Below are 15,422 nucleotides of genomic sequence, written 5' to 3'. Positions count from 1 at the left end.
GTTAGTTCTTTTGTTTTTGAGGTTATAGAGTCGTGGCAGTCTTGCTCTAAGTCGCAAATTTCTCTCTTGCAGGTTGCAAGATATAGAGTTGGTGATAGCCATAGTTATGGTGATGGTTAGAAGAGTCCTGGCTAGGGACCAGAGTGTGTGTGAGGGGCAGGTCTTAGTGGGGCGCATGTTGCGAGAGTGGCAGATGGGTGCCTAAGTTTGGTGAGTCCGGTAGGGACTGGAGTAAGGATATGCTACTGCAGAGGCACCTAGATTGGGTAATCCTATCGGTGTCTGTGAGGCAGACGTGCTACAACAGAGCACCTAGATTTTAGAGTCCTTTTCAAGACTAACATGCATACAAGCTATGGTGGGCATCATGGCTAAATATACGTACAAGCTACAACAGAGCACCTAGAATTGCGAGTCCTATACAAGGCTAACATGCATACAAGCTGTGGCAGGGCATCGTGGCTAAGAATACGTACATGCTACAACAGAGCATCTAGATTTGAGAGTCCTATTCAGGCTAAAATGCATACACGCTAAACCAGGGGATCATGGCTAATATGTGAACAGGCTGCAACAGAGCACCTAGTTTAGAGAGACCTGTTCAGGCTGAGATACATACATGCAACAACAGGGCACTTAGATTGGAAAATCCTGTTTGTGGCTAGAATACATACAAGCTTGAATAGGGCATCTAGATTTGAGAACACTATTGGTGACTATGAGGCTACCACAGTGGCGCCTGAGTTTGGCCAACCCATTAGTGGCTCAGAGGCAGTATATGTTGCGATCAGGTGCCTGGTACGGCAATCTTCCATGAAACCCAACACCCACCACTACTTCTATCCCCTAAGGAGGTCTATGAGGTAATGAAGAAGAGAGAGCAGCGCAAGGAGAGAATCAGGAGCACAATCTTCCATGAAACCCAACACCCACCCACACTTCTATCCCCTAAGCAGATCTATGAGGTAATGAAGAAGAGAGAGCAGTGCAAGGAGAGAATCAGGAGCACAATCTTCCATGAAACCCAACACCCACCCACACTTCTATCCCCTAAGCAGATCTCTGAGGTAATGTAGGAGAGAGGGAATAGCAACGAGAAGAGATAATTAGAAGCAGATCTCCCAGAAAACCCAACATCCACCACTACGTCCATCCCCCATGGAATCCTGAAAGAGAAATTGCCCACTGACACGCCAGCCCCACTGGATTACTGTGACCCATTATAGGTCGGAAGACAGGTTCATGTTCATGAAAATAGTGTGACTTTTACCACTTACCTGATGAAGGGCTTTTGTTGCTCCCTATCTCTACGTCACAAAGGTCTTGGGGGCACACGTCGCCCACTTCTTTTGGTCTTAAGGAAAAGACAGAGGTGGCAATCACAGGACCTTGTATGGAAAGAAGATCATGTTAAAACCACCATTGTAACTACAGAGGACACTGTGCAATAAGGGAACTAATGTCTAGTCATTTTACAGTGAAGCAAATTAGGCTGGACAGAAGTCTATCCTAGAACGATTAATAAGGACCACCGAATAAGACATGTACTCTCTGCCTACACAGTTGGTAGAGGCCATGTCCCAGCCAATAGTTCCCTTTGTGCCTTTTCCTTTTTTAATTCAAGTTTTATTATTTTTTATAAGAAACACAATTCAGATTTGTAACATTGGATCTGTTCAGCTGGAACAATAGCATTATTAGGAAATACAAAGAAAACAAAGAATGCAAGTGCGTCCTGTAGCCCCATACCCCTTTCCACGCCCTAACCCCTGCCCCTTGACAACTTAATAAACAAATGGCTCTCTTAGGTTCACCCCTTTCTCCTTGTGCCACTGGGGGAATTCTTAGTCTCTTGAGCAGGTGACAGATCCAATTAGTGTATGTGGACCTTTAAGTTGGGAAAGTCTAGGCACTGTGTCCTGAGTGGCACGTAACCCATAGGTCTATTGAATATATTTTTCACGTAAATCCAGCCATTTCAGTTCGAAAGACCCAGCGTCTCCATGGATGGCTGCTGTCAGACCTTCCATCCGTTATATGTTCTGGGCCATGGCGACCCATTCGTTCTTTCTGGGGGGGAAGCTCCCTCTTCCAGTTTGTTACCAAACATGCGAAAGGGCCCATTCCCAAAACACAGATCCCAAACTCAGAATAAATGGACACACCCCAGTAGGGAATGAGACCAGGAGATAGATTGCAAGTTGAACAAAGTTTATATCAGTTAAAAGATGCATGCAGAGAACTCTGCTGCCCTGAGAGCACTGTGCCAAACGATACAGAAACATCACATTATAAGAACAGATCTCGTCATTGATGACCAACAGTGTAGGTGATGAATACTACATGGCTATTGGTTCACTACAAAGTTACATTATGTAATATAGTGGGTTGATGCAGCTTAATTGGCTGGTGCTGGGCTGTTGCTTCTTGCAGCACGTTAGTCAGCTGTGCTCATCTGGGAGGGGTGAAGGTGAGAGGCGCGGATCGGCTAACTAATCTCTTTATTCTGACAACATAGAAAAAAAGGCTAGAATCAACTAATCAACATTAAACTCTGACATTTAGTGAAGGTGCTATAACGTTCAACTAACAACTATATATTCAGCGTGTACCTTGCCCTCAAGGAACCATAAAACATAGGGCCTCATTACGACCCAGGCGGTAAGTTACCGCCTGGGTCGTACCTTTACCACCATGGCGTAAACTACGTTTACGCCATGGTGGTTGGCGGACTTACCGCCCCATTCCGAGGTTGGCGGGGCGGTAAGTCCCCAATCCCCATTTACCCTTCCCCATTCCCATTTTTGCCCCATAGGGCATAATGGGAGTGGGGAAGGCGTTAATTACGCCACCGTAAATTACGGTGGCGTAATTAACAACATGGTCCCTTAGCGCCATGGATTTTAACACCTGCTAAAAGCAGGTGTTAAATCCGCCATGGCGCTAAGGGACCTCGGAATCAGGCGGTAAGGGTCGGCGCTGTTTACGCCGCCGTAAACCCCTTACCGCCTGGGTCCTAATGAGGCCCAGTGTCTTAACCCCAGCGCCCACCTTGAAGGAGTTTGATCTACTTGGTGCCTCATGATACAGATTGATAGGTGTTGTTTCTTCATTGGATATATGGTACAGGGGGGCTTAGGACTGAGGTGGGTGCTTGATCTAGTCACTGTAGGTGGTTAGATGTGTACCAGCAGCAAAGGGGCAGAGGGGTCTGGGTTTCAGGAGTGGTGGGTGCGAAGGTGGCGGTCGAGAGGGCATATGCAGGTCTGTGGAGATGGATGCGCACACAAGTCGAGATTCACCCCGATCACACACAGGGCAATGAGCTCAGAGGAAGAAAAAGATACAGGCGATTTGCAACAACTTATGGCTGCACTTCCATGAGAAACGAGGCTGTGCGGAGCAGACCGGGGCGGAGGTGGTGGGGTGGCTGGGCTGGCTCTGCGCGGCACTGGACAGTGGGAGAGATGGCTTTTAGAAATCACTGCACCAAGATGGAGTTTGGGGTGGCATAAAATGGAGTCTGTATGTGTCATCCGATGGCTTCTTTCCTCTGTCGTCAGTGGACAGACAAGGGGACGTCTCCCCGCAATGGGATGAGCAATAGATCCATTCGACAAAGAATGTACAGGAGGAGGAGGGGCGGGGGGGCAAAAAACCCTTCCTAACTTACACATGCCCTTCCATCAAAGAGCAGACTGTGAATCATTTCAGGCTATATCATGCATTTTCCTTCCTGTTCTTGTAGCCCAAATCATATCAGCATCAGTGTTTTCCCACTTGTGATCCCGTCAAGGTCTTTAATCCAGCTAACAACCTCATCCCAATAAGATTGGACCACCCTCCATCCCCACCACATATGCCAGTAGTCGGGTCTCGTTCCACACTCATGCCAGCACAGGGGGCTCGCTCCTTAATGCATCTTGGAGAGCCTTGACCTGGTCATATGGCCACCTATACAAGAGTTTGATTCCATGTAGTTTGTACTGACAGGAAATGGATGTCTGAGAGGCCCCACGGCACATCATCTGCCACGTCCGCGGGGAAAGCTCCCCCCAAAATCCCAACATTGCCTCAGCTTGTCTGAGGACCCCTAGTCTCCAACAGGGCCCTATACAGTGCACCGATTAGTCCCCTAGAGCCTGGTATCCAAGATCCTCTCAAAGTGTGTAAGCTCCCTCTGTAATGTCTCTTTAAAGCCTTCCCTCGTCATCACACCCTTCAATTGTAGGTATAGGAGGAGGGAGAGCGAGCCTACTCCAACTCCTGTATAGTAATGGAGTTACCATCTTTCCATAATTGTCCAGCCCTTTCCAGACCCACTTCATACCAATCTTGGAACCTCTGGGTTCGGGATTGCGTCCCTGACCCCCGGGACCCAAAGATGGGCCAGCAGGGATGGCCAAGCTGTAACACCAGCTGATCCCGCTCCCTACCCAGAATGGGGTGCTCCCTTATCCTATGCAATAATTTCGACCTGGGAACCCATAGCCACTCTCCGACATTCGCTGGTCTCAGGTGGTGGTTGTCAAGACCCACCCATTGTAAGTCTTCCTGCCTTCCGGGTTTGTGGGATCAGGACCCCAAGTTCGTGGCTTTATAATACATATGTATGTCCGGGATTGCCCCCCTCCCCCACTGTCCTTCGGGAGGCTCAATGTTACGTACAAAACCCTGGGTTTCTTCCCCTGCCAGAGGAACCGTGAGAACCTGCCTGGGATCTAGAACAGATAGAGAATCTTGGGAAGAACTACCATTTTGATCACATTAAGTCGCCTCATCCATCAGAAGGGCAGATTGTTCCATGTTCCCAGATCTTTCTCCACTCCAGACATCAAGGGGGGGGGGGAGAAATGTGCCTCATATAAGCCCTTCCGTTCTCTTGTGACATTAATGCCCAAGTAGCGCAGTGCCCCCAGACTGCCCTTCATGCCCATTGGTAGGAACCGCCCCTCCTCTCAGTCTTTGCTTTTGTCAAAATGGAAAAAGACCGATTTACCCGTGTTCATTTTGAACCCCGCCAGTCGACCATATCCCTCAATCACCTCGACTGCGGCCGGGACCGAGGTCAGTGGGTGTACCAAGTGGAGTAGCCTATCATCAGCACACAAGCCCAATTTATACGTTTTCTCGCCCACCCTAATCCCTGCTACCCGCTGATCCCATATCAGTTTGAGCAAGGGGTTCCAGCGAGAGCACAAATAACGCCAGGGAAAGCGGGCAACCCTGCCTCGTCCCCCTTTCCAGGCTGCACCACCTCGAGTATCCCCTGCTAACAGTGACACAAGCTCTCGGGGAGGAGTAGATTGCCATAGTAGCACGTATAAATCTCTCGCCCAGCCCCATCTTGATGACCGCCTCAAGGAAATCCCATTCCTCCCTGACAAAAGCTTTCCCCGCGTCTACCGAGAGAAGAGTGGGGTCCCCCTCCATCTCCCGGGCCTCATTTATCAGGTGCAGTGTCCTTCTCATGGTGTCCACTCCCTGGCATCCCCTCACAAAACCCACTTGGTCAGAATGAACCATTTTTGGCAGATGCCCCGCCAATCTTGCCGCGAGGACCCTAGCAAAAATGATGACATCTATATTTAAAAGTGAGATTGGGCAATAGGAGCTACAGGATATAGGGTCCCTGGCCTTGTCCTCTTTGGGCATCACTGTAATGAGGGCCTGGACAAAGGAGTCGGAAGCTCTCCCAGTCTCCAAAATATCATAGAAGAGTAGCATCAGGAAGGGAAGCAGGACCGCCGAGAAGGTCTTGTAGAAACCCTTGGTGAAACCATCGTTGCCCGGTGCCTTTCCCGGTACGAGACGCCCTAAATTTCTTCCCCTGTGATCGAGGCCTGCATGGTCTCAGTCTGTCCCCTGAAGAAAGGGGAGGTGGGACCCCTCAAGATATTGTTCGATCACTCCCCTGGGAGCATTCCCCTCGCTTTTGTAACAAAACTCATAGAACGAAGCAAATGCTTCCTGAATCCCTTCCGCCATATCCCCTTCTCACAACACCCTGTCCTCTGAGAGAGAGAGAGAGAGAGAGAGAGAGAGAGAGAGATTTTTTTCTTACGGGCCCCTCCCCGATCAGCAGGCCCCTCCATGTAGCCTTAGCCGCATCCCACACCATGCCCTTCCTCACCTCATGTCATTGGTGGCAAAAAGGATCCGAATTCTAGCATCCTCAGACAATTTCTTTTTGGATTAGCCATGACTTTGTCAAAGCTTCTTAAAGCAGGCATCTGGTCAGATAATCTATTGGTTCTCATCACTGTGAGGAAGTTCTTCTTGGCTAAGTGACATTCCGAATCATACCATGAGTTACGTGGCAGAGTTTGGTCATATTACAGGGTTTAGTACCTCTGGGGATAGTTCTGATGCTAAAGTAGCATAGAAAGCTACTATTAGTCTCATTAAGACATTACTTTCACATTTGATATTGAATTGGCCTGTTGCCGTTATGCCCTGGTTGTGTTCTAAATTAATAGCCTTTTATGTATAAATTGTTGATGTTCTTCTTTCAGAAATTCAATAAACAATTTAATTTAAAAAAAAGAAATCCGCTCATTTAATTCTCTGATTACTCAAGAGTATGATATTAGAGTTGCGTGAATGCAGTGTATATGTCTGCTGGTGATAGGAATCCCCAAATAGTTTTAAGTATGCAAAGTCGTGCTCGGTCTCAGATCTTGGTAGGATCTCAAGAGATTTCTCCATTTTCCAACTGGCAACATCCAGAAAGATGTAGTCAATATGACTTGTCTGAAATCAATTATACTCCTACGATACAGCTTGTTTGATCACTCATACTGTGCACTTGGCAGGCACACAATTGGTTCTGGAGCACTCTAACCTTCACACACACACATTTCACTCACTCACTCACTCCCACCACGCCATCCGGCTCCAAGGTCTTCACCCTCGTTTTGATCTATAATGTATCCCTCCCAGCACCTCACAATACAAATCACAGGATTGTCACTTTGCCGATATACCCGGTCTGTCGTCTTTGAACATTTCCGGACTTGTTACTTTGGGGTTGGTGGACAAAGGGCACCTGGTGCCATGGAATTCAGGAGTCTTAGGGTTTAGTCAGTTATATGGGCTATAATTCATGGACACCCGGGAGTGAGCCGGGCCATGCTTTGGTCAGTGTGAGACAACATGCACAACAGGCACCGGTCTGTGATTGCGGACTTATAGGGCACATTCCTCTTGGGTGAAAGAACACCTCTTTGCAGCACTTTTGGAACAATGCATAGACTTGTGGCGGTTAGGGGTGTGAACTGTCCTTCTGGGAGCTCGGGCAGGCTGGGGATTTCTGTGGTCTTGGGAATTTGGGCCTAGTGCATGCAGTGCCGCATTTACCGTGCAGGCCTTCGCTTCTAATGCCTCCCGCCTCACTCTAAAGCACCTCAGAGGGTCTATCTCCTTCCTAACATTATGAACAGGGCGGAATATCTCTAAAATCTCAACCATCTAGTGTTTGTGTGCCTACGTTAAGTGGTATATTTTCTACTGCACTTTTTAGAATGTAAGAATTATATGTGTCATGGTACTAAGCATTTGTGTGCATTTTTATTGGACTATAAAATCATTAATACGTTTTAGTAAAGGTAAACGTAATGTGATAAAGTAATAGCAAAATAATGCTGATGCATCATCATATCTTGCCATCCTTTTATCACATCCATCGTATCTATCAAACTATTCACATATAGAATCGATCACATATCTATCTACCTATATATCACATCTATAATCTCCATCATAGCTATATAGCCATATGTCGATATATCCATTTACCCCATCATCATATCGTTCATGTCTATTGCATCGATTATATGTATGACATAATATATGTATCCATCATATCTATCTATAGTATCTATGTTATCTATCTATATATCTGTCTATACATCTATTGTATCTGTTATATCCATTTCTTTATCACATTTTTGCTGTGAAAATGAAGGGGGCGTTTGGGTTAGGTAATAGTATATGGCACGAAGGTGTGTCGGGGGAAGTGTGGTCTGTGTTAGGCAAAGTTTGAATGCAGTACCCTCTGGGAACACTACAAACAACTAGGACTACAGGTATAGGCAACCCAACCTTTGGCATAAGCTTGTACTACACCGTTTTGGTAGCGTGTTGAGCATCCAGGCTTATCTCAAGAGGGGTCAATGTGAGCTTTAGTGGAGTGACACAAAGATTCACAGTTATAAGTATTCAAATAAACTCTTACACTCAAGGTTTCTTGCATAAACAATTAATAATTTATCAGTCAGTTATAAAGCCTTCTTTAGAAGGGAGCAATAGAATAATAACACACAAATATACTTCAATCCTGTACACTCTGAGTTTCTGGATCAGACAAGGCCCTTTTGGGATGGCCCACAGACAAAATCTACACCCACAGGTGACTTCAGTAACAAGGGTGCTGGGGACATTAATACCTTACTGTTGGCATACAGAATACTCTCAATAGTTTGTAGAAGGCAAAGGCTATTAGAATACAAGAAATTACAAATATTCTTAGGCAGGGCAAATACTTTCAGATAACAAGAGAAGAGTCATTCAATTCAATAGACTAAGCCAAAGTCAATGGGCAAAAGTATTTGTAAAGGATGCAGCACTTCAGGTGAGTAAAGGGAAAAGTATTTGCACACGTTCTTAGGAGTCTCTGATAAAAAGAACCACCAAATGTAGGGCCACAGGCTGATTAGACTTGTGAGTTGCAGAAGTTACAAACACTTCCACAGTAAGAGGTAGGTTCTCTTAGGCTAGTTTTACAGTACCTTAGTAAAGAAGAAAAAGATGCAGCTGATGACCTCTGTTCCTGTGCAGCTCTGCAGGTCTCACTGTTCTTGTGCCTCAGTCTCGGGGACAAGAGGGAGGATTTGCACCGTCAAAGCTGGCAACCGACAAACTTTACTTTCAGTGGCTGTTTCGCGTTTCAGTTACTTGCGGTACAGCAAATAGCAATAAGTGCTGATCCTGGCTGTCACGGTGGACTTTCCTCACATCTGAAATCCCGCACTCAACTGAGGGGGGTCAGGCCTGGTCAGTCCTGCTTCGTGGGAGTCCGGAGGATCTTCCAAAAGCTTTCCGCTAACTTACAAACAACGCACACCATCTGGTCTCCCTCTCCCTGGTTCTACGGTTTCCTGCAGCACTCTGAGATGGGTGTCCAGGTGACTTACTTGGGAGTTGATTGGTCCCACCAACTCAAAGAGAGAAGTCGTCTTTGCAGGGCTTCTATGTCAATGCAAACTTGGCGATTCTGACCTGCAGCAGGGCTTCACCGGACCAACCAACAGTCCAGGAGTTGCAGCAGCCGTCTGCTTCAACCACTTCTCCGGTTCTTTCATCCAGTGGTCGACTCTGCCTTCCAAGCCAAAAGACTCGCCTTTTATTCAGTTCTCTCCCATTCATTCCAGCCTAGCTGCCACTCACCCAGCAGGGTGGCTGCCTTTGCCGGACAGTCAGCCAGCCAATCGTCACAGAGTGCATTTGGGTCTCCTAGGAGACTAAGCACAGGGGGTTTCGGGCACCTCCCTCACTTCCTGCCTACCCCAGACACTTGGAGCCAGAGGCGGGTTTCATTCCTGAAGCTCGCCAATGGCGAATGAACAAACAGACCAAACCTGGTTTGGCATGCAAAGAAAAACTCGAGAAGGATCTTTCCACAAAGAAATGGCGAAAAAAGAAGACATGGGACCATTTTAACAAAGGAAGTTCAGCGTCATTTTGAAAAACATGGCTCCCGTGATTTAACGTTACTAGAGCTGCAAACAGCTCGCGGTCGGGGTAAATCATGGTAGTTCATTGCAAAACCACTGCCACCAGCCATTCTGAGATGAAAGGGTAACATATGAATGCTATATGAGGAACTAGAAATAGGGGATACTAAGTAACCGCTCCAGCACTCTCTTGTAAGATAGGGTGTGCTGGGTCTAGAATTGTATATGACTAAGTGAAGTCAATTTCACTCCACTGCTCTGGAAGACGGTAGTCAGTGCCAGAGAAGGTATTTAAACCTTGGGAAATCGGAAAGACTTCCCTGTGGCACTTCACTAAAGGTGCTGTGTGACACAATTGTAAAAGAGGATGCATATGGAGTTGGTTGCCTAACCAGAAAGGCTCATACTGTCTCCAGGTTAAAAAATAAAGTCCTCAAAATCCAGCAAAGTTGCTGGGAGTCTCTAAGGTAGAGGGAATTAGCACATTTTTGAGAATTCTCCCTAACAGTCTGCTGTGGCTAATTGTTTCGCAGGAGGATCACTGCTGCGCCCGCAGCTGGACAAAACTGAGATGCTGCATGGAGCACAGTGCAGAAGTGTGTCAGGAAAATGAGGTGTGCTGTGGTCCACTGGAGGACGCAAGGTGCGGAAAGCTGGAAGTTAGCTTATTCTTTCCGTCAACATGACTTCTATGGTCAGAGCTTTTATCAGTGATTTTACCTTTGCGGCCACTCCATAATCTGTGCTCTGTGGACACTGCTTTCAGTGAGTAAACAATGTAAGGAGTTCCAATATGCAGACGCAATCTATTCCCCACAAACCCTAATCAGTGTCATGAAGGTAGAAATACGTCAAGACACTATTTACTGAGGAACAACAATAGTAAGAGCAGAATAAATCTGTAATTCCCTCCATACCAACGTCCTCAACTAATTGTAATGCAGCCACAGGAGAGGATACGCAGGACAAGATCACCCAATTTTTTTCAACCGGTATTAAATGACCACCGTAACATCTATTACTCACGTGGACTCATTTGTTCTTGATGAGTTCTTCTTGCGAATATGTCAAGATTTAGGGGAAGCATCTTTGACTAATATGCATAATCAAGTAAATAGAGACAATGCTTTTACTTCACAAGCAAGGGTGTCTTTTGTCCACGCAGACCTATCCTTCAAACAAGCTGATCACTTTAAAACCATGGGTAATAACATGAAAGCCAAAGTATTAATAAAGCACCCTCTTTGGACACGTTGGGGCCTTCCTCGATTTCGGACCTTCAGCTTGTTCTTCAATCCATCGTCAGACTGTATGACAACATAAAATATTCGGTAGAAGTCAATTCTACATCATTATCTTCAATTGTAAAGTAGCTAAATGATAACAAATGTGTTTGCAAGAAATATAATAATCGGTCTATAGTTAAAATTTGCAAACATTGTAAGTAAGTAGGTCTCATCAATCTTCACCCACTTCATCCAGGATCTGGACAGGCAAGAGAGGCTGAGTGTGACACTGGATCTTTTTCTATCTTCTAACTTGAACAATAATGACTTTGGGACTGATATCGAAACTCAAAATAATAGTATTGGTCATCTCGAGTCATTAACAAATAATCCAACTAGACGGAAGAAAAAAAAAACGTAAGATTTAAAAAAAAAGAAATAATGAAAATAGCAAAAAACTAAACTGAATAGAAACCGTTCTTCAAGAATGTTCCTAGGGAACTTTTCCTTGGTAGACAAAATGATTTGAACTCGCAAGCTATCCCACTAGATACAATTGTAGAACTGATTGCAGATCCTGTTATGTCTAAAGGCGTGGTATGTTCTAATAGTAGAAAGACCAAAATAAAAAATAAATGGAGAAGAAATCTAAGAAGAAATCTAATGCACAAAGGTCTACATCAGGGAGTACCCTGCCCTCAGAGCATACAATACAGGATGATGATGGTCCAACATTGATCTCGTGCAAGGAGAAGGAACAAAAGATGAAGTAGGATTACCTGTTCTTAGGCGCTTTCGAAGAGGACATAATGACCCTACTTTCTGACAACATCAAAACTACTTTGCAAGCCCTAATGCTATGAGATTTCAATTTAGGATAAAATGAACCCAACAACCACCCAGCAACTTCTCTAGCGAAGACCTTGGTTGAACATGGTTTTACTCAAAAAATCACCCAACCAACTCATGAGAAAGGAAGGACCCTTGATTGGGTAGCAGATCTAAATTGCAACATCTCAGTTAATGGAATCATTCTGCAAACCTGGACATAGCACTTCCTTATCTCTTTTGAGCTTAACATTGACAAAACACCTAATAAAACTTGTCCCATAGCACCCCCGTAACCCACCAGAAACAAACGGAACATTACCGCTGAGGCAATCATGCCTCTTGTAATTCCTACCCTTAGTGTGCTACTAAACACGAATGAGCCTATCGTTCTTGTAGACGCATATATCTTAACCATGTCTAAAGCAATAGATTCAGTAGCACCACTTAAAATGCATAAAGGGAAACCAAGAGCCCATGTGAATTCAGGGTTTACCCACGAGCTGAAGGCGCTTTGCTCTGAAAAAAGGAAACTTGAAACTCTCTGGAAACACACAACATCACCAGAGAATAAAACCAACCTAGTCACCATCTCCACCAAATACAAAGAAGAGATTATCTGTACTAAACGTGACACCTACAATAATAGAATAAATCGAGCAGGCTCTAGAACTAAAGAACTTTTCACCATTTTTTGAGAAATGGAGACGTCAAACCCACCCACGGACTCATGCCTAAAAGACAAACTTTGGTGCACGAAAGTCCAAAATACTCTCACCAACAAATTTGCCGGTCTACAGGCTAAAATAGCAGACAAACGACAACTACTTACCAACTCGGCCTCCACCAAGCCCCGCACAGAACCACCTACCTCACAGCCCCACGGCTTCATATTCTCAAATGTATCAGTACCTGAAGTACAAAAAATGATAGCCTCTCTGAAACCCTCTAATTGCCAGGGTGACAAAGATGCGGCCAGAGGCCTAGCCCCATTCATCACCAAAATAATTAATGCATCATTCTCAAGTGGCATAGTACCTACTAATCTGAAGGAATCATGGGTACTTCCACTACTCAAAAAACAAACGGTAGACCCCACCATCCCCACGAACTATAGACCAATCACAACGTCCCATTTCTGTTAAAGATCCTGGATAGGGTTGCATACCTGCAAATCCAGTACTACCTACAGGCTAACAAACTCTTGGGATCTCGCCGATCGGGCTTTAGACCGCAACATGGGACTGAAACTGCCCTTGTTGACCTAAAAAGCCAGATTGATGACCTCAAAGACAAAAGGTAGACTCGCTATCCTGCTCCTTTTGGATCTGTTAGCGGCGTTCGACCTGGTCGATCACAAGGTACTATGTGATCACCTTGCGACAGCAACCCTTTTCTCCAAGTCAGCCATCACATTGATACAATTTTCCTAAACAAAAGGACCATGCGAGTTTTCTCGCCACCTGCAGCAGCTGACTCCATACCTATCACCTGCGGTGTGCCCCAAGGCTCATGCGTCTCTACAACTTTGTACAATATCTTTACAAAGCCTTTGTTTGATGAACTGGACCATCTGGGTGTCACCTACAATAACTATGCAGATGACACCCAGATACTCCTACCCCTTACAAGCATCTACGACACGGATGTACGTCGTGTGGACGAAATCTACACTTTCATTCAGGCCTGGATGGCCATCCATGGCCTGTGCCTGAATGATGACAAAACGGAACTCCTACTAGTAGGTTCGCCAGCTAACTTAAACAAATTAAGCCCCAACTACAACACATTCAACATAGATGGGAATAAGATCACAATTGCCAAAGCAGTAAAAACACTCCAACCTTAGCAAACAAGTAAATATGACCGCTTCAGCCACTGCCTACACAGGCAAACTGATAAGAGCTTGCAGACCTATGGCGTCTTCAGAAAGCTGTCTCACACTAGCATGAGCTCTTATAGGGTCCAAACTGGACTATTGTAATGGTCTCTACTTAGCAGCCAACATGACTGTAATTAATAAACTTCAGATAATGAAGAACAATGCTCTCAGAGCTGCATTAAACATACCGAGAAATTAACATAGCTCAGCAACAAGAAAACAACTCAAATGGTTCTCTATAAAAGAAAAGATTGAACTAAAATCTCATGTCTCACATTAAAAGCATTGAACCACACAGCCCCCCCATACCTCACCGAAATATTCACTCTAAGATCCTCTACACGAATCACTAGATCATCAGACACTCCCTGCTTGATGGTCTCAAGATACAACATAAAAAGATCAGGTGGATCCCGTTTTCCAGTCTTGGCCTCCCAATTATGGAACTCCCTCCCATCTGACATCAAGTCCATCCAAGTATTCGCCAATTTTAGGAGAAGCGTTATCTCCTGGATACTCAGTAAGAACTAACAGCTGCCTAGTTCCCTAACTTTAACTTTCCTTCTAACTCTAGCTACCCTCCAGCCGATATAACACGTACATCTGTTACTGTAACTTCCTCATACCTTCTATTGAAAAGACATGTACTTCACTTACCTGCTACTGCCTACGTCTCCTACTACACTTTGTTACCTATCTGGATTTTATTTTATCACATTGATGTATATACTTTATCCATTGTTAAACTGTTTGCCATGCATATGTAACTGTACACTAAAGCGCTCAGATACCTCTGGCTCAGGCGCGCTATATAAATAAAATAAAACAAACAAACAATCAGACCTACAGGGTGCCCAGAAAAAAAGCGATGTTGCCACCGATATTCCACGGGGATATTCCCTGCGCTACTCTTCCAGAAAGCTCCACTGCACTGCTCGATATTCTTCCATGGGTTTTATGGACAGGGAATTCCAAAAAGTACAGCCAATGACACCAGGACAGTAGGTGCACCGCCGTGAGTGGGGCCACCAAAGTCAAGTTTTAACCAGATCGTATGTCATAGGTGGATGGCTGGCTGAATATCATAGGTGGCTGGCTGAATGTCATAGGTGGCTGGCTGGCTGAATGTCATAGGTGGCTGGCTGAATGTCATAGGTGGCTGGCTGGCTGGCTGGCTGGCTGAATGTCATAGGTGGCTGGCTGAATGTCATAGGTGGCTGGCTGAATGTCATAGGTGGCTGGCTGGCTGGCTGAATGTCATAGGTGGCTGGCTGGCTGAATGTCATAGGTGGCTGGCTGGCTGAATGTCATAGGTGGCTGGCTGGCTGAATGTCATAGGTGGCTGGCTGGCTGAGTAAAGGGTACATTTGCCAGACAACCATTCAGAGCAAAAACATTAAAGTGCGGTGTACACAATGCACAATGGCCCTCATTACGACCCTGGCGGAGGACCATGGTGCAATTTGCACCATGGTCCATGGCGCTAAGCTGCCAACTCCGCCATGGGGGTTGGCGGACTTACCGCCCCATGCCGACCTTGGCGGAGCGGTAAGTCCCCAATCCCCATTTACCCTTCCCCATTCCCATTTTTGCCCCATAGGGTATAATGGGAGTGGGGAAGGCGTTAATTACGCCACCGTAATGTACGGTGGCGTAATTAGCAACAAGTCCCGTAGCGCCATGGATTTTACCGCCTGCAAAAAGCAGGCGTAAAAATCACCATGGCGCTACGGGAACTCGTAGTCAGGCGGA

General features: G+C 45.7%; 1 protein-coding gene across 1 annotated transcript in view; it reads right to left on the bottom strand.

Moving 5' to 3' along the window:
* LOC138452923 (zinc finger protein 684-like) overlaps nt 1–15,422 on the bottom strand; it is a 225,034-nt gene that overhangs the window by 187,104 nt on the left and 22,508 nt on the right. Inside the window, exon 3 of the mRNA XM_069605275.1 lies at nt 1,278–1,388. Coding sequence (XP_069461376.1) covers nt 1,278–1,388 — 111 coding nt within the window. The remainder of the gene's footprint in view (nt 1–1,277; nt 1,389–15,422) is intronic.

Source organism: Ambystoma mexicanum, chromosome 4p, assembly GCF_040938575.1.
Source record: "Ambystoma mexicanum isolate Mex_15411 chromosome 4p, UKY_AmexF1_1, whole genome shotgun sequence".
Taxonomy (NCBI): domain Eukaryota; kingdom Metazoa; phylum Chordata; class Amphibia; order Caudata; family Ambystomatidae; genus Ambystoma; species Ambystoma mexicanum.
The sequence above is the reverse complement of the archived record's forward strand: the minus strand, read 5'-3'. Positions and strand labels throughout refer to the sequence as shown.